This window comes from Catharus ustulatus, chromosome 23, assembly GCF_009819885.2.
Source record: "Catharus ustulatus isolate bCatUst1 chromosome 23, bCatUst1.pri.v2, whole genome shotgun sequence".
Taxonomy (NCBI): domain Eukaryota; kingdom Metazoa; phylum Chordata; class Aves; order Passeriformes; family Turdidae; genus Catharus; species Catharus ustulatus.
Genome location: NC_046243.1, coordinates 4,506,723 through 4,529,389, shown reverse-complemented (window position 1 = coordinate 4,529,389; position 22,667 = coordinate 4,506,723). Strand labels below are relative to the sequence as shown.

General features: G+C 46.2%; 1 protein-coding gene and 1 pseudogene across 1 annotated transcript; both read right to left on the bottom strand.

Annotated features, from left to right (window-relative positions):
• Positions 1-13,628: 13,628 nt before the first annotated feature.
• On the bottom strand, positions 13,629-16,404 carry LOC117006283 (annotated as a pseudogene).
• Positions 16,405-16,977: 573 nt separating this feature from the next.
• LOC117006282 (cathepsin G-like) lies at positions 16,978-19,351 on the bottom strand. Its single transcript, XM_033078658.1, has 5 exons — positions 19,269-19,351; positions 18,682-18,847; positions 18,047-18,188; positions 17,672-17,929; positions 16,978-17,157 (listed from the first exon to the last, which is right to left on the bottom strand). Exons 1-5 carry the CDS (start codon positions 19,321-19,323, stop codon positions 16,978-16,980), a joined length of 801 nt encoding a protein of 266 aa, XP_032934549.1. The 5' UTR covers positions 19,324-19,351.
• Between the last annotated feature and the right edge of the window lie 3,316 nt (positions 19,352-22,667).

The following is a 22,667-nucleotide window of genomic DNA, read 5'->3' as shown; positions in this document are numbered from 1 at the left end:
GATCAGCAGGTGCCCTGGCCAGGTGCAGGCCAGGAGGAGCAGGGTCAGTGTGTGCAGGAGAAGGGGAGCAGCCCTGCCTGAGCCTCTCTGAGCCCTCCCTGGCACCTCTGGCTCCAGAGTTACAAGCTGCAAGGGACTCAGCCCTGGTTTCCCTGACCCTCCTTGGCCATGAGCCCAGCCAGTGAAACCTCCAGGATGTTACCAGTTTTGCATGACTTTGGCCTAGAGAAAGCCCACAAATAAATCCTGCAGAGCATGCTGGCATTGCCCCTTGCCCTGTGCTGTAAAAAGACAATGGACTGTGGTAAGTGTATGGGGATCCTCCTGAAAGCTGTGTGCTGGAAGGGCTGAGGGTGGAGAGGAGGAGCTCCCATGAAAACTTGCAGAGCAGAGGCAGCAATCCTGCAGAGACAGACTGTGACTGACTGTCCTGGTTTTGGGTAAATCTGGGAGAAAATTTTTGAATGGGGTTCCTCTAGGAAACTGTTTCAAGCAGTATCTCCACCAGTTGGTTCAGGGAAGTACTTCTTCCGAGAGAAGTGCAAAAAAAACCCTGTTTATTTAACAGTTAAAGCATTTTGCAGCACAAAAATGAACAATATTATGTAATAAAACCTCTCATTGCTCTGAAGACTTGATAAATTCCACAGAGTACCTTTTGTTGGTTGCAACTCAGCTCACTTAGTCTGATTTTAATTCTTCTGATGTTGGGAAGTGTCACAGGCCAGGCCTGGCCTGGCGTGCCGCTGGTGTGAGCTGCCGGTGCTCTTCTGGGATTTCAGTCCAGAGCAGGTTCAAACAATTTTAAGAAAAAGGAAAAAATACCAAAACCCTACAGTCTGGAGAGCTTCTCTGCCTCAGCTGGCAAGAAACTAAGAAAGAGCAAATGAGAGCTCTGTACTGCTATCTACTGGAGACAACACAGTCTGTGTGAAGCATGCACGGGAACAGGTGCATTCTCTGATAACAAACTCTGCACCTCTTCTCTCCCCATTCACTCCTGGAACCAGCCATAAAGCTGCAGAAAATATTCCACACAAACAGAACAGAAGATTAGGGATACAAACATCATCAAGTCACCCCAAACATTGGCTCACAACCACAGGTGACTCTGCCTGTCCCAATCATGGTCTGTAATCCACACCCTCAGTGCTGCAGCCTGGCCTCAGCTGTGCTGTGAATGGACATGTGGCCTTCAGGTCCAGCCATCCCTTTCCTTCAGCACTGTGGGTACCCTGGAGAAAGGAGGTATGGTTTTATTGCACTGGGGAATTTGGGGGCAAAAGACAGAAAATGTGAGGGTACAACAGCAGAAATATGGGGGAGGTTCAAGGGGAGGGTACAAATCATCAGCAAATTGGAGAAATCCTGAGGAGGGGTATGAGAAATGTGACTCATGCCTACCAAATTGTAACTATATTAGCAAGGAAGTGGAAGCAGGACAATGCAGATGGAATCCTCCAAATGTGGAAGGATGTAGTAGTAGAAGGATGTAGGTTTGATAAGCAACATCGAGAAATGAAAAATTTGTCCTTGGAATGGGCAAAATTGGGATGATTCCAGGCACTGGACACTTGGATACTTGGATAAGGCTTTTTTGTGGGAACATGTGCTTAATTACATAACCCCAATCCCAGTGCACTTGCGCTGCCTGCAGGGTTACACAGTTGACACGATGAAGACAAGGAGCCTTCCTCAGAAATAAGACCCCCGAAAGGATGAGAGACCCCTAACTACTAATAGAGCGACACAACATAGTGACATAGGGTTTAGGAATAGAAACTAGGAGGAGCTTTCCAGAAAATTCCGTATTAATACGCTTTAGCAAACAGTAGATAAGTGAGATTTTTAGCTTGATAGTTCTGTACAGGTGGGCCCCTCCCCATACCCCTGGTCGGTTTTATACTCTTTATACGCTTTTTTAAAAATATGTTTTATAGGAACCTCAATTATACTAAATTATTCACTGCCAAATTTTGAATGTGCTTCAGTATATGTACTTAAAATATTTATTGATTGTATTCATTTATATACAATTGTTACTATTAAATGTATTGCTGCAAATATAATATTGTTGTTTGATGAATTGGACAAATACAAGGTCATTCATAACAATTTGGTGCCAAAATCCACGAATTCCAGTTCAAGGCAAGAGCTGCTAGTTCTGGGAAGGAGCTCCCCACCAGTTGTTAAGGTGGTCCTGAGGATGGACCAGACTGTCTCGTAGAAGGAGTTCCAAGTAAAAATAAAACATAGGCAAAAGAAGCTAGCAATAGCAGGCACACAAAAAGAAGGCTCCCTTGGGAGTGCCAGCAAGAGATAAAGTGCCTGGAAAATGTCTTCTGCACAAGGACTGCGTGGGAAAGCGAACTGTGTGAGTACCACGGGGTTGGGTAAGGTGGGCAGTTATGTGTTTTGTGTGTGTGAGTGAGGAATATTTGAGGCAACTGAGCAACCAAAGCAAGTGAGGGCCCCTTCGTTTTGTGGTTCTGTATCTCTGTGAGAAGACCTGCTGGGAAGGGAGGGAAGGGAAAAGGGAGAACAAGTGAAGACCCAATGAGGGACTGGGAGGGAAGGTCCCAGCCTGAGAACTCACTGGAAATGTCTTTGAGAAGAAGGGAGCTGACTGACACTTAAATGGGGAATTTAGGAGGTGAGTGACTTTGTTTGGTTCCATTATCTTTTGGAAGGGCAAAAGACAGAAAATTTAATATGAGATTAGAATGGTTTGCGAGATGTGGCCAGAAAGAAAAGTTAGGGAGGATAGATTAAGAAGGAAAATTAGGGAATTAGGGAATTAGGAGGGAGACAAGAAGTTGGTAAGAGATGAAATAGTGTAATAGAACAATATTAAGTGAGAGAGTTAAACCAAGAAAGTAGTGAGGGAGAGCGACAGAGACTAAGATATGGGGGATTTCTTAGTCTGTTGCTACCTGAGATGCATCAGAAGAAGAGTAAAACCTCCAAGCCAGGGGTTAAATTATGAGAAGAATTTGTGAGAACCCGTAAGCCTGGGAACCAAGAGGGAGGTTCGCAGAAGGGGAGCAGGATTCCTCAGGACAGTCCGTGGGGAATCATGTTACCATACTGGCACACAAGGAAGCAAGCAGAAAATGACCCATTATTGTACGTTTGAGTGGAGAAAGGAAAAGATCCATCCAGACAATTTAGATTGACCAGAATTGGAATCATTTGAGGATTGGATTTGTCGGACTTTAAATCTATATGTGAATTGAAAAGAGCTTCTTAACCAGGAGAAAAAATTGCAGGGTATTTTAGGAATCTTGGTATTTTAGGAATCTTGGTATTTTAGGAATCTTGTTTACAAAAGAGGAGAGAGCAATGGTTAGACCGTCAGGAATATTGGCTTGGAATAGAGATCATCAGGGGCCAGAACAAAGACATCAGAAACAGACTACGGCAGATGCAAATTGGAAGAATCAGCAGGTAGAACATAGGCAGAATATGTGGGATTTCAGGTTTATCAGATTATCCAAGATTACCAGATCATCCAAGGATTTTGGGGAGCAGTGCCCAGGGGACAAAAGAGAGGGAAAGCTCTGGGTGAGCAGCAAGGGAAGGACGAGTCTCCGGCAGAATGGCTAAAGAGAATAAAAAATGATTTGCAAATATACTCAGGCCTAGACCCTGATACACCAGCAGGACAGGTCCTTTTCAAAACACAATTTGTAACTAAGTCATGCCAGGACATCAGGAAGAAGCCAGAAAAATCGGAAGATTGGCAGGATAGGGGGCTTCAGGAGTTGTTAAGGGAAGCGCAAAAAGTGTATGTTAGAAGAGATAAGGAAAAACAAATCAATCAAAGCCAGGATTCTAATGGCAGCAGTCAAGGAAACACAAGCAACCACAAATACAGAGATATTAAAACAAGAGGAAACAATTTGGCTGACGATGAAGCAAAAAAAGCTTCTCTAAGGGAAAACAGCAGTGTAATTATGACTTTTCAGGAAGCAGAAACACAAAATGAAACACCACACTTCTCCTTAGCAGAGGTAGAAGCTATAAAAAAGCTAGGGGCAACCCTCAAAAAAGAAAAATGGATTCTGCCTAATGGTAGGAAAGTAGTACCAAAACCTTTAGCCTGACAGATCCTAAGCAGCTTACATAGAAGGACTCACTGGGGAACAAGGGCACTTTGTGACCATTTTTAAAATTTTTATAGGGTGTATAGGAATATAGGGAAACAAATTACTCAAGAATGTCTCACATGTCAGAAGGTGAACAAAAAAAAACGTGTTGAGGACTCCTCCCTCTGGAAGCTGTCAAACATCCTGTAGGCCATTTGAAAAGATCCAAGTTGATTTCACCAAAATCCCCAGAAGAAGCAGGTGGTAATATCTGCTAATTATAGTGGATTAAGTTCCTCAGTGGGTAGAAGCATTTCCTGCAGCTTGGGCTACAGTTCAAACAGTAGCCAAAATATTGTTGGAGCATATTATTCCAAGATTTGGATTAGATTCAAAAACATACAAAAGTTGTAATGAACCCATGATAGGGTTAAAGAGGATAGTTGGTGCCTAAAGGCTACAGTCTATATGAAACTGGAATGAAACTAGTGGACCTTAAGACCAAAGGGGGATGCAGTTTTTATATACATGGCGAAAAATGTTACTTTTTAGCATTACTGCTTGAAATGCCAATTTAAAATTGTATTCATAAGTGCGTTATTGAATTTTAGACATTCTGAATTAGCAGCCAACTGCAACATCTTTGAGCCCGGAGGCAGAACAGCGCTCATGGGAAAGAATTACACACCTCCTACACCAATGGGAACAGCCCAGGCAGACTGAAAGTTTCCTCAAGAGCCTTCAGCAGTCAACATTAACTGATTTATTTGAGGAGCTGCTACTCCAGAAAAAGAGACTGATAACACCTGTTATTGAAAGGGTCCAAAAACAATTAACACATTGGGAATGTATTAAGCATGGCTTAAAGTGTCGCCCATGGATTTGTGTTGTTTATACCTGTTGTTTTAATTTCTGGTGGAGAGGAGCTAGGGCACAAGAAAAAGTGAGATAATTGATTTGTTTAGTTTGTTTAGGTCATGTACGTGAACTCCTAACTTTAGAAAGATTTTTTAGGGAAGCGAATCTTGTGCTAGATGGCATATCTCTGGAGCTTTAGTGGATTAAAAAAAATAGCTGATCAATCTATGGAGAGAAATAGGGCAGTGCTGCAGAACTACAAATAATTTGTGCAATCTTTGGAACATAAAAAGTAAAAATGGCTCACAGAAACTTTATGAGGCCAAGGGTACCAAAGAGAAGCAAATCCCGTGATGAAACTTTGCTACCGTGAAGATTGACATCTTGGCCCTTGGTTGCAAGTCAAGGAGCCTTGAGAAAGGTAGAAAGTTAAAATTCCTGAGGGTTATTTTTACTGTGTTTATTATGATACCCCTGGCAACTGGCCAAAGCCATAAGACTGCATGGAACAAAGTCTGAGATGAGCCATACAGACTGTTTCTTAGAAATTTGTGTTAAAAATCAAAAAATGTATTAGGTAAAGTGGGATTTGGGATTTAAGGGGCGAGCTCCTTATCCTACTGGTTTGGTACCCTTGGCCTCATAAAGCACGTATGAGCCATTTTAACTTTTTCTGTTCCAAAGATTGCACCGATTTTTTATAGTTTTGCAGCATTGCCCTATCTCTTTCCCTAGATTGATCAGTTATATTATTTTCTAATCCACTAAAGCTCCAGAGATATGCCAACTACAACAAGATTTTTTTTCATACACAGTTCAGTTAACAGTTCCAAAAAAATCACAAGAATGTCTTTTAAAGTTAGCTGTTCATATATATGACCTAAACAAACTAAACAAATCAATTGTGTCTTTTTTTTCTTCTCCCCTACTTACTCTCCACCAGAAATTAAGACAACATGTGTAAACAACACAAATCCATGGGTGACACTTTTAAGCCATGCTTAGTACATTCCCAATGTGTTAAATTTTTTTGGACCCTCTCTATAACAGGCGTTACCAGTCTCTTTTTCTGGAGTTGCAGCTCCTCAAATAAATCAGTTAATGTTGACTGCTGGAGTCTCCTGAGGAACTTTTCAATTTGCCTGGGTTGTTCCTTTCGATAAAGGAGGCAACTAATTCTTTCCCATGGGTGCTGTTCTGCCTTCAGTCTCAATGAGGTTGCAGTTTGTAGGTGATCCATGATGTTTAAATTTCAATAATCACCTCCAAAAATACAGCAATTTCACGAATTTTGGCTAAAATTTTGCTCCCACACCAGAAATGCGGCTTACACTCAGGAGCGGCTTATATGTGAATAATTTTTTGACATTTACAACCCCAGAAGTGCCAGCCAGGGTGCCGAGCCGAGCACCTGCCAGTAAAACCCAGGATTTCGTGATTGTTACAAATTGGTTACTGTGTTGCGCAGCGGGTGGGGCCAACTCAGCACTGGCAGTGGTGGGGGGAGGGGGGGGAAGGCAGGGGAGTTCTCTACTTCAGGCGGGGGGAGGCAGGGACCTCTGTGCTGACATCCCCACGGCTCAGGGAGGAGACGGGGGCTCTGTACTGCCATCCCCGCGCCCCATGGGGTAAGTGGGGGGCTCCTGCCCCCACCTGCCGCGGCAGGAGCAGGCAGACTCTGCCGCCTCCTGTCGCCGCCGCCGTGGGTGCCGGCGGACTCCGTCCCTACCTGCCACCGTGGGGCAGCGCCGGGCTGGGTTGAGTGAGCCCACTGGCAGCGGCAGCCGGCCCTGAGTGGCCCCGCTGAACGGCCTCACCGAGCTAGGCCACCTGGCCCCGTTGGCAGCCCCAAGCGGGCCGAGCCTCCACAGCCCAAGCTGAGCCAGTAAACCCTGCCATGCTGTGATTCTGTTACTATTTGGCAATTTTGTTGCATGCGGGTCCTCACTGCGAATGACAGAGCAGCTTATAATCAGGTGCAGCTTATTTATGGACAAAGAACGAAATGTTTGCCAACACCCGGAGGTGTGGCTTATAGTCCGTGTGGCTTGTATTCGTGAAATTGCTGTAATTTTAAATTTGTATTTCAAGCAGTGATGTTATAACTTTTTTTTTTACTGTATATAAAAACTACATCCCCCTTTGATCCTGAGGTACAGTGATTTCATGCCAATCATATAGACTGTAGCCATTAGGCACCAAATACTGTCTTTAGCCTTATCATGGATTCATTATAATTTTTATATGTTAATCAATTTTTAAGTTCATTTTCCTGGTGTCAAAAAAATTTTCCAATCTTTATTTTATATCGGTCCTTTTAGTTGTGAAACATGAGTCCAGCCTTTTTCTGCTGTTCCAGCTGCTGCTTCTGTGGTTAAAAGAACCAGAAATGGTCTCTTCCATTGGAGTTCTAAACTTTCTCCTCCATAGCATTTTATCAATGCATACTGTCCTGATCGGATAGAATGTGTTGGAAAATCAAGAGGAGATGTTTGTGCCAAAATGCCTTTCTCTCTTAGTTGTCTCTAATTGTATGTGATGGTTGTAATATACCCCTGAATGGTTTTGTCCCCCACTAGTGAGGGATCCCTTGTCATGCCTTGCGGCTAAGGCAGTGCATATAATATCTGATATGGTCAGATCCCAGTTTCAGAGTGGGGCTTGGTTCTTATGTTTTGTAAGGCTAAGGGAAGGCATCTGGTCCATAGTAATTTCGGTTTTATCATTAATTTAGTTAGTAGTTGTTTAATAGCTTGCTTTATTCGTTCAACTTGTCCCGAGCTTTCAGGATGTCATGGGATATGATATTCCCAGGCAACTCTGAGTGCTCTGTTTAATAATTGTTAATTATTCTCAAGGTCTAATGAGTGCTCTTATCTCAATTAATAACCTGTATTAATCTAAATCTGTGGCCCAAACTGCAGGAAATGACTTTACCCACTGAGTCAATTGATCTACTATAATTAACAGGTATTTCCACCTGCCTATTCTGGGGATTTTGGTGAAATCAACTGACCTGTAGGCTGTTCGACTGCCTCCAGAGGGAGGACTCCTCAGCATCTTTTTTGTTCACTTTCTGACATGTGAGACATTCTTGAGTAATTTGTTTCCCAACTTCAACTATTCCTATAGACCCATAAAATTTTGAAAAGTGGTCACAAAGTGTCCTTGTTCCCCAATGAGTTCTTCTATGTATGTTGCTTAGAATCTGTCAGGCTAAATGTTTTGGTACTACTTTCCTACCATTAGGCAGAATCCATTTTTCTTCTTTATAGCTCCTACATCTGATAAGGAAACGTATGATGTTTCATTTTGTGTTTTACCCTCCTGAAAAGTCATAATTACACTGTTTTCTCTTAGAGCAGCCTTTTTTGCTTCAGCATCAGTCAAATTGTTTCCCCTTGTTCTAATATCTCAGTGTTTGTGGTTGCTTGTGTTTCCTTGACTGCTGCCATTAGAATCCTGGCTTTTATTTTTGTGTTTTGTCTTATCTCTTTTAATATACACTATTTTACTTCCCTCAAAACTCCTGAAACCCCCTATCCTGCCAATTTTCTAATTTTTCTGGCTTCTTCCTGATGTGCCAACATGACTTAGTTACGAATTGTGTTTTCAAAAGGACCTGTCCTGCTGCTGTATCACAGTCTATGCATGAGTAGAATAGCAAATTCGTTTTTAGTCTCTCTAGCCATTTTGTCAGGGCCTGATCCTTCCCTTGGTGCTCACTCAGCTTTCCCTATAATTTGTCCTCTGGGCACTGTTCCCCAAATTTCTTGGATAATTATCCACCTAAAATCCTCTTGCCCCCGATGATCTCTATTCCAAGCCCATATAGCCTGCAATATTTCCTCCTGTATAAGAGGTTCTTTCAAATTCACATAGAGATTTAGAGCCTGACAAATCCCATCTTTGAATGATTTGAACTCTGGCCATTTTAAACTGTCTACACAGATTTTTTCGTTTTTCCATTCAAACATATAATAATAGATCAATTTCTGGTTGCATTTTCCTCTTTGTAATTGCATTATCCCCCAATATCATAACATGATCCTCAGTGAACTGTCCTGAGGAATCCTGCTCCCCTTCTGTGACCCTCCCTCCTGGTTCCCACACATATCAGGTTCTTGCAAATTTTTCACATAATTCGCAATGCTTGGGTTAGAGGTCTTACTCTTCCTCTGACCCATCTCTGGCAGCAACAGTCTAAGAAATCCCCTATGTCATAGTCTCCCTTGCTCTCCCTCACTCATTCCATGGTTCAACTCTCTCACTTAATATTTACACTATTTAATCTTTTGCCAGCTACTTGCCTGTGGCTATCACACTAGGGAAAGTGAATAATAGCAACATGGTTCTTCTTGTGCAAAAGAAGCATTTATTGAAAGTCAGACCCTTATTTATAGGACAATTCGCAATTCTCAGACAGGATAGTAGGTTATTGGATATTATGGAAAAACAACCCGTGTCATGTATGCACCACACTATTGTGTGGAAAACACCAGGTGCTTAATCTATATTATTATTTCTTTTCTATCACCAATTGATCTATCTTCCTGGGAAAAGTCCGCAGCTGCGAGCTATGAATCTTCACCCTGGGAAAAATCCTGGCTGGAATTTTCCTAGGCCATTAGCAGTGTCCGCACCTGTCTCCCTCCTTATTCCCTAATTCCCTTTTCAATCTACGCTCCCCAACTTCTCTTTCTGGCTACTTTCCACAAAGCCTTTAATCACATACAATTTTCCACCCGTTTCCCTTCCAAAAGATAATTGAACCAAACTCAGTCACTCTCCTCCTAAATTACCCCTTCAAGCATCAGCTCCCTTCTGCTCAAAGACTTGTCCCATGAGTTCTCTGGCTGTGACCTTGCCTCCCCGTCCCTCCCAGGGTCTTGTCTTGTTCTCCCCTTTTCACATCCCTCCCTTCCCGACCAGTCTCCTCGCAGAGATACAGAACCTCGGTACTGGAGGATCCTCACTCACTTCAGCAATCCAGATGTCTCAATTATTCCTCACTCACACACAAAAGCACACAGCTGTCCCCCTTACCCAACCCTTGGTACTTACACAGTCCATGTTTTCCCAAGCAGTTCTTGTGCCCAAGACTTTTACAGGCACTTTTCCTCATTCTGGCATGGGAGCCTTCTTTTAGCACGCATCCTATTGCTAGCTTCTTTTGCTTATGCTTTATTTTAATTTGGAACTCCTTCTCCAAGAGAGCCCGGCCTAGTCCTGGGAGACCACCCTAACAACTGGTGGGGAGCTCCTTCCCAAAATTAGGCTCTCTTCCCTTGAACTGGAGCTCCCGTTTTTTTGGCATAAAATAGTTATAAATGAATTCTTCTATTTGTCCAATTTACCAAACATAATTAAATTAGAACAAAATTAAATTAAGCAGCATTTTTTAAAATAGCAGTAATTGTATATAAATGAATACAAAGTGTATTAAATACATAAATTTGAGTACAGTAATTTCACAACTATAAGGTGCACCGGACTATAAGGCGCACCCCCAGGAGTCGGCAAACTTTGCAACTTTGTACATTATATTAGGCACCCCGGACTATAAGGCGCACATTTTTTTTGCTGCGAAGATCCATGCCGCGCACAACAAAGAAATTAATTAGTAACAGAATCTCTCAATCGTGGAGTTTACTGGCAGGTGCTCAATTTGCAAACATTTTTCACAGATTGGCGTAGCCTTTAAATGCAACCCCAAGCGCCCTCCCTGTGCTGTGGGCCTCGGCACTCCCGTCTGCCCCCGGCTGGCGAGGCGGGGCTCAGAGCGGCCGGTTCGGGGCAGCCACGGCTCACACCTCGGGGTTGCTGCAGTTCAGGGCGGTTCAGGGCCGCCACAGCTCAGGACCGTCCGCGGCTCAGGGCGGCGCTGCCTGCTCCCTTTCTCCCTGTGCGGCTGCTGCTGGCTGGGGGTGGCACCGCCTGGCTTCTCATTCCCCCTGCCTCCACGCCGGGGGTGACGGTGCCAGGCTTCTTGTTCTGCCCGCCCCCGGGGGCGGTGCCACCTGGCTTCTTGTTCCGCCTGGGCCAGGGCCAGTGGCAGCACTCTCCCTCCCCACGCGACTCCTACCGGCCATGGCTGCCCACTCCCGCCCTGCCTCGCAACTTGACGCTCCTGTGGCACTGCCCCCGCATTGTGGCTCACTTGTCGAGTTTGGCAATTTTTGCGACTTTGTCCATTATGTAAGGCACACCAGACTATAAGGTGCACTTCCGGGATCGAGGGAAAATTTTAGTCAAAAGGCTATGCCTTATACTCATGAAATTACTGTATATAAAAAATTTGACAGTGAATAATACAGTATAATTGAGGTTCAAATAAAGCATAAGCAAAACTGACCAGGGGGATGGAGAAGGGCTCACCCTTCCTCACGTACAACAACAATCAAGCTAAATATCTCATTTATATACTCTATGTTAATATATATTAATACAGAATGTTCTGGAAAGCTCCTCCTAGTTTCTGTTCCTAAATCTATGTTGATATGTTGTGTTGCGCATACTCCACCCGTAGTTGGGGGTGTCTCCTCCTTTAGGGGATCTTTATTTCTGATGAAGGCTCAGTATCTCCTTTGTGTTTGCTGTTTGACCTTTCAAAGTAGCGCAAGCACACTAAGTTAGGGTAATAAAACTAAGTACAGTAAATTCACGAATACAAGCCACACTGTGTATAAGCCGCATCTCTGGGTGTTGGTAAATATTTCGGTTTTTGTCCATAGATAAGCCGCAGACGAATATAAGCCGCTCTGTCGCTCGCAGCGAGGACCCGCGTGCAATTAGTAACGGAACCGCGGGAGGGCGGGGTTTACTGGCTGAGCTAAGGCTGTGAAGGCTCGGCCCGCTAGGGGCCGCTGACGGGGCCAGGTGCTCCAGCCCGGTGCTGCCGCTCGGGGCCGGCCGCCGCTGCCACTGGGCTCGGTCACCCCGGGTCGGCGCTGCCCCGCGGTGGCAGGCAGGAACGGAGCTTCCCCCGCTCCTACGGCAGCGGCGGCGGGCGGGGACGGAGCTTTCCCGCGCCCGTGGCGCCGGCGGCGGGTGCAGACAAAGCACCCCGCCCCCCCCCGGGCCGCGGCAATGGCGGCGCGCACTTCCCCCCCACTCCCCGGGCCGCGGCAATGGCTGCGCAGGGCTCCCATCAGCTCCCGGGGCCGTGGCAATGGCAGCGCCCCCCCCCGTCGGCTCCCGGGGCCACGGCAATGGCGGCGCGGCCCCCCCGCGTCCTCCCCGAGCCGCGGCAATGGCGGCGCGGCCCCCCCGCGTCCTCCCCGAGCTGCGGCAATGGCGGCGCCCCCCCTCCTCCTCCCCTGGGCTGCAGCAGAGGAGGAAAGAGAGCTCTCCCGCCTCTCTCCCCGCCCCCCGTGCTGCCTGCAGGGAGCCAGGGCAACACGGTAACACTGTAACAATTGCGAAATGCCGGCTTTTACTGGCCGGTGCTTGGCTCGGATCTCTGGCTGGTTCGTCTGGGGTTGTAAATGTCAGAAAATTATTAATATATTAGCCGCACCCGACTATTAGCCGCACTTCCGGGTTTCCACCAAAATTTTTGTCAAATTGCTGCGGCTTGTATTCGTGAAATTACTGTATATGTTTCCACAACAAACTTTATTCCAGTATCCAGTGCCTGGATTCATTCCAATTTTTCCTATTTCAAGGTCAAAACATTTCATTTCTGCATGCTGTTATCAAACCTACATCCTTACCCCCACCAAACATCTGGACGATCTGCTTTGTCCCTTTGCTATTTTCTTGTGGCTTTGTAATGATTGAGTACAATTTTCTATTCAAATGAAACAACAATTTTGCTAATATAATTACAATATAGGCACAAATACATTTATAATAAACAGTAACATACTAAATTTTTGTGATAAGAAAATAGTAGCATGAATATGGTAATGTTAGTAGTTATGATAGGCTATAGGTAAAATAGGTAAAAGCATTGATTGACTGCTATGCCTTAAGATGCTCAGCAATGCAAAGTATACAGAGCATTGTAACCAGAACTAGAGTTGGCTTCAGACAAACCCACAGCTGAGGATGACAGGCTGTGGGCTGGACTCTTGTCAACCACAACCTGTGAATTGCTGAATCCTCTGGATACAATAAATAGAATTTTAAAAAGCCAGTCTAAATTCCCACATCCTTCCTTTCAGCTCTTACACCACCTGATCTCCCCTTGCATGGGGAGATGCCTCTGTTCCTGACAGGCTGGATAAATGTTCTGTACAGGATGCTGGATCAACCTGCTGCCTTGACTGCAAGAGGCTGATGGAGGCAAGGGGAGCATTGGCAGCATTTGGGGACTGACACCTGTACTGCACTGTCCCACCTACAGTCTCACCCAGCTTCTCCCAAGGAGTGTCATCTCTTCATTCTCACCGTCAGGGTTTGCATCCAGTTCCCAAGAAGGCTGCAGACATGAGCAAGTTTGGAGATGCTTTTATTGAATGCCAGAAAGCAGATCTGGAGCAGCAATGGGAGAAAGGGAGCAATGGGAAGCTGTGTGGACTTGGGAGCTGCATTTTCACTTTGCCACGGAGACTCTCCTTGCTGCAAAAGCCTGTGCCTGCACCACAGGGGCTTCTCTGAGCCCAGCTCAGCTGCCCCTGGGAGCTTCTGAGCACCAGCAGGTGTTTGATGCACTCTGGAGAAGGGGCACTGAGCATTTTATTGGGAGGATGGAGAGGCAGGCAGCTCTTGGAGTGCAAACCTCCTCAGCTGCTGACGTATCCAGGGCTCAAAATAGGAGGCTCTTGTAAATACCTTATGGAAGAGGCGGCTTTCAAGTCCATGAGAAACCATTGTATGAGCCTTCTTATTGCAGATTAATGGGCCACCAGAATCACCCTGTGTCATGAAAGGAGTGAGAGGGGTCAGACAGGCTCACCCTGCCTTAAGGAACAAGTTTCCTCTTCCCTCCCTCCATGTGAAGAACCTCCTGTTCCAACCACCTCCCCCTCCTCCAGCTCTGCAGGGTCTGTAGCTGCCTCACTACTCCTCTGAGCCCACCCATGAAACAATTCAGGCTGGAGGCTCTTTAACATTCAAAAACTCAAAAAGAACATAGACCGACTTTAGACATGGGGAAATGTCTAAGCCATCCTAGCAATGGTATCACAAAGAATTTACACACTAAGGAACCGGCTAGGCTGTGTAGAACATCCATAAGTAAATAAAAATGTAAATTATGTGGGTATTTAGGAATATTCACCCGAATTCGTGGAGCACATCAGCTTCAGAGCTTCTGTGAGGACACTCAGCAAATCATTCTGAAGATACTGGTTCATTGTGGTGTCCTTTTGCTTTCACCTCAGAACCAAGCTGACTATAGAGACCCACCCTCCTCCCAATCATGCAGCCCAAAATAACACTTACACAGTAAGTTGACTTTCTACTGTTCTGATCACCAACACAGATCATGGAGTCAGGGTCATAGTCATCAAAGTGCTCCTGACAGGTTCCTCACTTTGCACCCTCAGTTCCACCTCCCTCATCACATCAGTGGTGTGCCCTCTCCGAGACGTCCTGCCCCAGCCAGCCACCTCACATATAGTTCCTGGTTTCACATGTTCATTGCTGCGGGGTAAGGAGATAGGTTGCACATTCTAATTGATCCTGGCACTTCGTTGCAGCTGTCAGGCAGAGAAAACACAGGGTTAGAGCCAACCAAGAATTAGGAACAAGTTCAGAGGTTTGGGGAGGTGAGCAGGGGGAGATCCCTGAGGAAGAAAGGATGTGTTGGTCCATACCTTCAGCAGCGCAATGTCATTGCTTAAGGTATAAGGGCAATAGTCAGGATGGATGACCCAGTCTCTAACACCGATCCTCTGCTGGCTCCGTTCTCGGACGCGGATGTTGTGGGCTCCCAGAATCACAGTGACCTCAACTCTCCTGCCAGGAAACACCAACATGTTCCAGCTGCATTGGCCACAGGAACACAGCCCCCAGTGCAGGGGCTTGCAGGGAGCTGGTGCTGGGATAAACCTCCCCAGAGAGCAGCTCTCAGCAAGTTGTCCTCTGTCCCTGGCTCCCTTCCACATCCCAGCTGAGGATCCCTCACCCCACACTCACACGGGTGGCAGCTGCCCCATGCTGAAGGCAAAGGGAGGCAGGGCAGGGGAGACACTGGACCCTCTTGTCCAGCAGTAGCTCTAAGCCATGCTAGGATCCATGACCCTGGAGACCACTGTGAGCATTCCTGTCCCCAAGGACACTCAGATCCTGCCAGACAATTCCTGCAACTCACAGGGATCACTCAGCTCCAAAGATCCCTGCTGTGGTTGAAGAGACACAGGATGCTGTTTCAGTCCAGAGCAGGGCTGAGGCACTTTGGGACAATGTGAGACTGGAAAAAATCACCTGTACAAGAAAGACAGGGTCTTACCCTTTTTCAGGCACACAGTGAGCTGCTGAGAGCACTGCACCTGGGCGAATCAGGAACCCTCCACAGGAAGAAGGATATGTGCCAGTCTCATTTGAAACTTGGATATTTAAATAAGCAATGTAGGGTCTGGAATGGGGCACAACTTCATTCCCACCAATGATCCTTCCTGGAAGAGAGATGGGAAAGGTTAATATGATGTTTGTAGTAATGTAGTATAATTGAGGTTTAAATGAAGCATAAGCAAAACCGACCAGGGGTATGTAGAAGGGCTCACCCTTCCTCACGTACAACCACAATCAAGCTAAAAATCTCATTTTTATACTCTATGTTTATATATATTAATACAGAATGTTCTGGAAAGCTCCTCCTAGTTTCTGTTCTTAAATCTATGTTGATATGTTTTGTTGCTCATGCTCCACCAGTAGTTGGGGGTGTCTCCTCCTTTAGGGGATCTTTATTTCCAATGAAGGCTCAGTGTCTTCTTTGTGTTCGCTGTTTGACCTTGCAAGTAGCGCAAGCACACTAAGTTAGGGTAATAAAACTAAGTATATGTTCCCACAACAAACATTATTCCAGTGCCCAGTGCCTGCATTCATCCCAATTTGGCCTATTCCAAGGTCAGAACTTTTCATTTCTGCATGCTGTTATCAAACCTACATCCTTACCCCCACCAAACATCTGGAGGATCTGCTTTGTCCCTTTTCATTTTCCATGTTGCTTTGAAATGATTGAGTACAATTTTCTATTCAAATTAAGCAACAATTTTTCTAATATAGTTACAATATAGGTACACATAACATTTATTATAAACTATAATATACTAACTTTTTCTGATAAGAAAATAGTAGCATGAATATGGTAATGTTAGTAGTTATGATAGGCTATAGGTAAAATAGGTAAAAGCATTGACTGACTGCTATGCCTTAAGATGCTCTGCAATGCAAAGTATACAGAGCATTGTAACCAGAACTAGAGTTGGCTTCAGATGAAGTCACAGCGGAAGCTGACAGGCTGTGGTCTGGGCTCTTGTCACCCACAACCTGTGAATTGTTGCACCATCTCGATACAATAAACAGCATTTTAAAAAGCCAGTCTAAAGTCCCACATCCCTCCTTTCAGCTCTTACACCACCTGATCTCCCCTTGCGTGTGGAGATGCTCTGTTCCTGAAAGCCTGGATAAATGTTCTGTACAGGCTGCTGGATCAACCTGCTGCCTTGACTGCAAGAGGCTGATGGAGGCAAGGGGAGCATTGGCAGCATCTGGGGACTGACACCTGTACTGCACTGTCCCACCTACAGTCTCACCCAGCTTCTCCCAAGGAGTGTCACATCCTCATTCTCACCCTCAGGGTTTGCATCCAGTTCCCAAGAAGGCTGCAGACACGAGCAAGTTTGAAGATGCTTTTATTGAATGCCAGAAAGCAGATCTGGAGCAGCAGTGGGAGAAAGGGAACAATGGGAAGCTGTGTGGACTTGGGAGCTGCATTTTCACCTTGCCATGGAGACTCTCCTTGCTGCAAAAGCCTGTGCCTGCACCACAGGGGCTTCTCTGAGCCCAGCTCAGCTGCCCCTGGGAGCTTCTGAGCACCAGCAGGTGTTTGATGCACTCTGGGGAAGGGGCACTGAGCATTTTATTGGGAGGATGGAGAGGCAGGCAGCTCTTGGAGTGCAAACCTCCTCAGCTGCTGACGTATCCAGGGCTCAAAATAGGAGACTCTGGTAAATACTTCAGGGAAGAGTCTGCGTCCCATTCCATGAGAGACAATGCCATGAGCCTTCTTATTGCAGACTAATGGGCCACCAGAATCACCCTGTGTCATGAAAGTAGTGAGAGGGGTCAGACATGCTCTCCCTACCTAAAGGAACAAGTTTCCTCTTCCCTCCCTCCATGTGAAGAACCTCCTGTTCCAACCACCTCCCCCTCCTCCAGCTCTGCAGGGTCTGTAGCTGCCTCACTACTCCTCTGAGCCCTCCCATGAAACAATTCGGGCTGAAGTCTATTTGAGAATCAAAAGATCAAAAAGTACATAGACCGACTTTAGACATGGGGAAATGTCTAAGCCATCCTAGCAAGGGTATCACAAGGAATTTACACACTGAAGCACTGGCTAGTCTGGGTAGAACATCCCCAAGTAAGTAAAAAAGCAAACAATGTTATAGTTAGGGAAATGCCCCCCAATTCAGTTAGCACATCAGCTTCAGAACTTCAGCTCACCGGTCTGAAGGTCCTGGTTCACTCTGTTGTTCTTTTGCCTTCACCTGTGAATCAAACTGACTGTGCAGTTGCAACCAACTCCAAAGCTTGCAGCCAAAAACAACACTTACTTTGTAAGTTGACTTTCCACTGTTCTGGTCACCAACACACATCATGGACCGACGCTGGTATTTACGGAATTCCTTCTGACATGGTTTGTCATTTTGCACCTTCAGTTCCACCTCCCTCATCACATCAGTCTTGCTCCCATCCAAAGATGTCCGGCCCCACCCAGCCACCTCACATTTAGTTCCTGCTCTCACATGTTCATTGCTACTGGGTAAGGAGATAAGTTTCACATTCTTATTGATCTTGGCCTTTTTCTTCAGCTGTCAGGCAGAGAGAACATGGGGTTAGAGCCAGCCAAGAATTAGGAACAAGTTCAGAGTTTTGGGGAGGTGATCAGGGGGAGATCCCTGAGGCAGGAAGGATATTTTGGGCCATACCTTCAGCAGCACAATGTCATTGTGTAGGGTAACAGGGCAATAGTCAGGATGGATGACCCAGTCTCTAACACTGATCCACTGCTGGCTCTGTTCTCGAACATGGATGTTGTGGGCTCCCAGAATCACAGTGATGTTCACTCTCCTGCCAGGAAACACCAACATGTTCCAGCTGCACTGGCCACAGGAACACAGCCCCGAGTGCAGGGGCTTGCAGGGAGCTGGTGCTGGGATAAACCTCCCCAGAGATCAGCTCTCAGCAAGTTGTCCTCTGTCCCTGGCTCCCTTCCACAGCCCAGCTGAGGATCCCTCACCCCACACTCACACGGGTGGCAGCTGCCCCATGCTGAAGGCAAAGGGAGGCAGGGCAGGGGAGACACTGGACCCTCTTGTCCAGCAGTAGCTCTAAGCCATGCTAGGATCCATGACCCTGGAGACCAATGTGAGCATTCCTGTCCCCAAGGACATTCAGCTCCTGCCAGACAATTCCTGCAACTCACAGGGATCACTCAGCTCCAGAGATCCCTGCTCTGGCTGAAGAGACACAGGATGCTGTTTCAGACAATACCAGGGCTGAGGCCCTTTGAGACTATGTGAGACTGGAAAAAATCACCTGTACAACAAGGACAGGGTCTTACCCTTTTTTATCCACACAGTGAGCTGCTGAGAGCACTGCATCTGGGCGAATCAGGAACCCTCCACAGGAAAAAGCCTTTGAGCCAGACTGATCTTTAACTTCTATTTTTAAATAAGCCATGTAGGGTCTGGAATGGGGCACAACCACCTTCCCACCAATGATCCTTCCTGGAAGAGAGATGGGAAATGTTAATATGATGTTTGCAGTTATTTCCTGTCAAGTTTGGGGCTGCATGAAGGGAGAGGGTCATCCTCTGGTGTCATGTGCCAGTGATAGCAGCAACTCTCCTTCCTGGGGCTGTGCAAAGCATTGCTGCTGCAATGGAGAGAAAGACAAGCAGCACTGTCTGGGCTGCCTGAACACCCCTGGCTCTGGATAACTGAAATGCCAGCAAAGGGCACAGCTCTGCTGCCTGTGATGCCTCACTGGTTTCAGGCACACCCTGAGCTGAGAGATAAGAGGAGAGAGGAAAGTAGGAGAGTAGAGATAGGAGAGAAGGCAAGGCAGGAACCTTGCCTGAGATTGACTACCCGGTGTCCAACTGTGCCCTTACAGGTTCTTGTCTAAGTCCCCTCTCTGTGTACTCACCAGCCCCAGCCCAGGGCAGGACAAAAGCACTTGAGATCAGAAGGAGAAGCAGCATCTTCTACCACTGTCCTGACGACCAGTTGCGGTGGCCAGGCAGGAGATAGGTACAGAATACTAACCTCTAGAAATGTGGTGTGGAGCTGAAACAGGAAACCTCAGCCTGCCTGCAGCCATGTCATTTGCTACTTTTGTTCTCACAACCCGAGACTGTGGCTTTGAGAACAGCTCGTGACATTCTCTGTGGTTTTGTCACAATCTTATCCGAAAGCTGGAGAGATCTGGGCTGGTTCAGAGCACCCACAGTGCACAGAGACAGCAATGGGTGATCTGTTGAGTGCATATCCCATCAGAGATCTTTGGAGAGAGCCCCTGGGTCCCTGCATGTTGGCTGGTTCCATCATGACTTTGTTTCTTTTTGTTTTTTGTTCCCCTCCTGTACTCTAATAGGAATGGAGAGAGCTGGCCAGGACCAGGCAAAGATCCTGGTTCTTATCAGAGGGGCTGACTGCCATCAGAAATGTCCTTGGGAAATTAGAAATCACCTATCAGAGGAGCTAAGGGACAAGGCAAGTGGGAGCCTCACAGCCTCAAGCACTGGTGTTCTCGATGATCTGACAAGTTCCATGGTGATGGGAAAGGCTGAGGTCCAGCTGGGAAGGCAGCCTGTGGGCCCAGGTCCAGATCAGCAGGTGCCCTGGCCAGGTGCAGGCCAGGAGGAGCAGGGTCAGTGTGTGCAGGAGAAGGGGAGCAGCCCTGCCTGAGCCTCTCTGAGCCCTCCCTGGCACCTCTGGCTCCAGAGTTACAAGCTGCAAGGGACTCAGCCCTCGTTTCCCTGACCCTCCTTGGCCATGAGCCCAGCCAGTGAAACCTGCAGGATGTTCCCAGTTTTACATGGCTTTGGCCTAGAGAAAACCCACAAATAAATCCTCTAGAGTATGCAGGCATTGCCCCTTGCCCTGTGTTGTAAAAAGACAATGGACTGTGGTAGGTGTATGGGGATCCTCCTGAAAGCTGTCTGCTGGAAGGGCTGAGGGTGGAGAGGAGGAGCTCCCATGAAAGCTTGCAGAGCAGAGGCAGCAATGCTCCAGAGCCTGAGTGTGCCTGGCTGTCCTGGTTTTGGGTAAATTTGGGAGAAAATTTTTAAATGGGATTCCTCAAGGAAAAAGACTGAAGCAGTCCCTCCCCAAGCTGGAACTATTTCTTCAGAGAAAAGTGAAAAAAATAACCCCCATCTATATAACAGGCAAAACACTTCCGATCACAAAAGTTAACAGTGTTGAGTGATAAAATCTCTTGTTGTTCTGATGAGATGACAAATTCAGTGAAGTCCCTTTCGTGGGTTGCAGCCCTGCTCACTCAGTGTGTTTTTAGTTCTTCTGATGTTGGGAAATGTCACAGCGCAGGCGAGGCCTGTTGTGCCACAGGTATCATCTCACAGTGCTGTTGTTCGTTTTCAGTTCACAACAGGTTCAAACAATTTTAAGAAAAAGGAAAAAAACCTACAGTCTGGGGACCTTCTCTGCCTCAGCCGGCCAGAAACTAATCAAATGAAAAGGAGAGCTCTGTCCTGCTGTCCACTGGAGACAACACGGTCTGTGAAGCATGCACGGGAACAAGTGCATTCTCTGATAACAAATTCTCTAGCTCTCCTCCCTCCCTTCACTCCTGGGACCAGTTTTAAAGCTGCAGAACTCAATATTCAGCACCAACAGAACAGGCAATTGCAGATACAAACATCATCAAGTCACCCCAAGACATTGGCTCACAACCACAGGTGACTCTGCCTGTCCCAATCATGGTCTGTAATCCACACCTTCAGTGCTGCAGCCTGGCCTCAGCTGTGCTGTGAATGGACATGTGGCCTTCAGGGCCAGCCATCCCTTTCCTTCAGCACTGCGGGTACCGTGGAGAAAGGAGGTTTTATTGCACTGAGGAATTTGGGGGCAAAAGACAGAAAATGCGAGGGTACAACAGCTGAAATATGGGGGAGGTTCAAGGGGAGGGTACAAATCATCAGCAAATTGGAGAATTCCTAGGGATGGGTGTGATCAATGTGATTCGTGTTAACTAAATTGTAACAATATTAACAAGATTTTACTTGATTTTACTTTACAAAGCAAAAAGGAGAAAGGAAACGGGACAAAGCAGATGGAACCCTCCAAATGTGGGACTAGAAATATGTAGTACTAAAAGGATGTAGGTTTGATAAGCAACATCTAGAAATAAAAAGTTTGAACAAACTGGGATGATTCCAGGCATGGAACCAAGGTAAGATTTTCTTGAGGGAACATGTGCTTCATTACATAACCCCAAGCCCAGTGCACCACACTACCTGCAGGGTTACACAGCTGACACGATGAAGACAAGGAGCCTTCCTCAGAAATAAGACCCCCGAAAGGATGAGAGACCCCTAACTACTGATAGAGCAACACAGCATAGTGACATAGATTTTAGGAATAGAAACTTGGAGAAGCTTTCCAGAAATTTCTGTGTTACTACATTTTAGCAAACAGTAGACAAGTGAGATTTTTACCTTGATAGTTCGGTATGGTCGAGCCCCTCCCTGTAACCCTGGTGGGTTTTGTTTATGCATTATACGAACCTCAAATATACTAAATTACTCACTACCAAATTTTTTTTTCCTATTACTGCCAGAGATAGGTCTGAGGAAGAGTAAAACCTCCGACCCAGGGGTTGTGTGTTATGACAAAAATTCACGAGAACCTGGTATGCCTGGGAACCTGGAGGGAGGTTCCCAGAAGGGGAGCAGGATTCCTCAGGACATTCCCCTAGGGAACATGTTACGATATCAGGATAGAGGGGAATCCCAAAGAGAAAGAAGCAAGCAGAAAATGATCCATTATTTTATGTTTGAATAGACAAAGGAAAAGATTTGTGCTTACAATTTATATTGGCCAGAATTGGAATCATTTGATGATTGGATTTGTCAGAGTTTAAATCTATATGTCTTTTTAAAAGATCCTCTTAACCAGGAGAAAAAAATTGCAGGCTATTTTAAGAATCTTGTTAATAGTATAAGATAGAGAAATTATTAGACAGTCAGGAATATGGGCTTGGAATAGAGGTCATCAAGGGCAAGAACAGGAAAATCAGAAATAGCCTATGGCAGATCCAAATTGGAAGAATCAGCAGGTAGAACATAGGCAGAATATGAGGGATTTCATGTGATGATTACCCGAGGATTTGCCCAGGGGATAAAAGAGAGGGAAAGCTCTGAGTGAGCACCAAGGGAAGGACGAGTCTCCGGTAGAATGGCTACTGAGAATAAAAAATGATTTGCAATTATAATCAGGCCTAGACCCTGATACGCCAGAAGGGCAGGTCCTTTTCAAAACACAATTCGTAACTAAGTCATGCCAGGACATCAGGAAGAAGACA

Bases quoted from the DNA above. Each gene is read 5' to 3' on its own strand.
- LOC117006282 (XM_033078658.1), bottom strand. From the start codon at position 19,323: ATGCTGCTTCTCCTTCTGATCTCAAGTGCTTTTGTCCTGCCCTGGGCT. The intron at 17,930-18,046 runs GTATGGCCCAAA...TCTGCCTGACAG, and splicing joins ATGACATTGTGCTGCTGAAG to CTGAAGAAAAAGGCCAAGAT. The intron at 17,158-17,671 runs GTAAGTGTTGTT...TTCATGACACAG, and splicing joins GTGGAAAGTCAACTTACAAA to GGTGATTCTGGTGGCCCATT.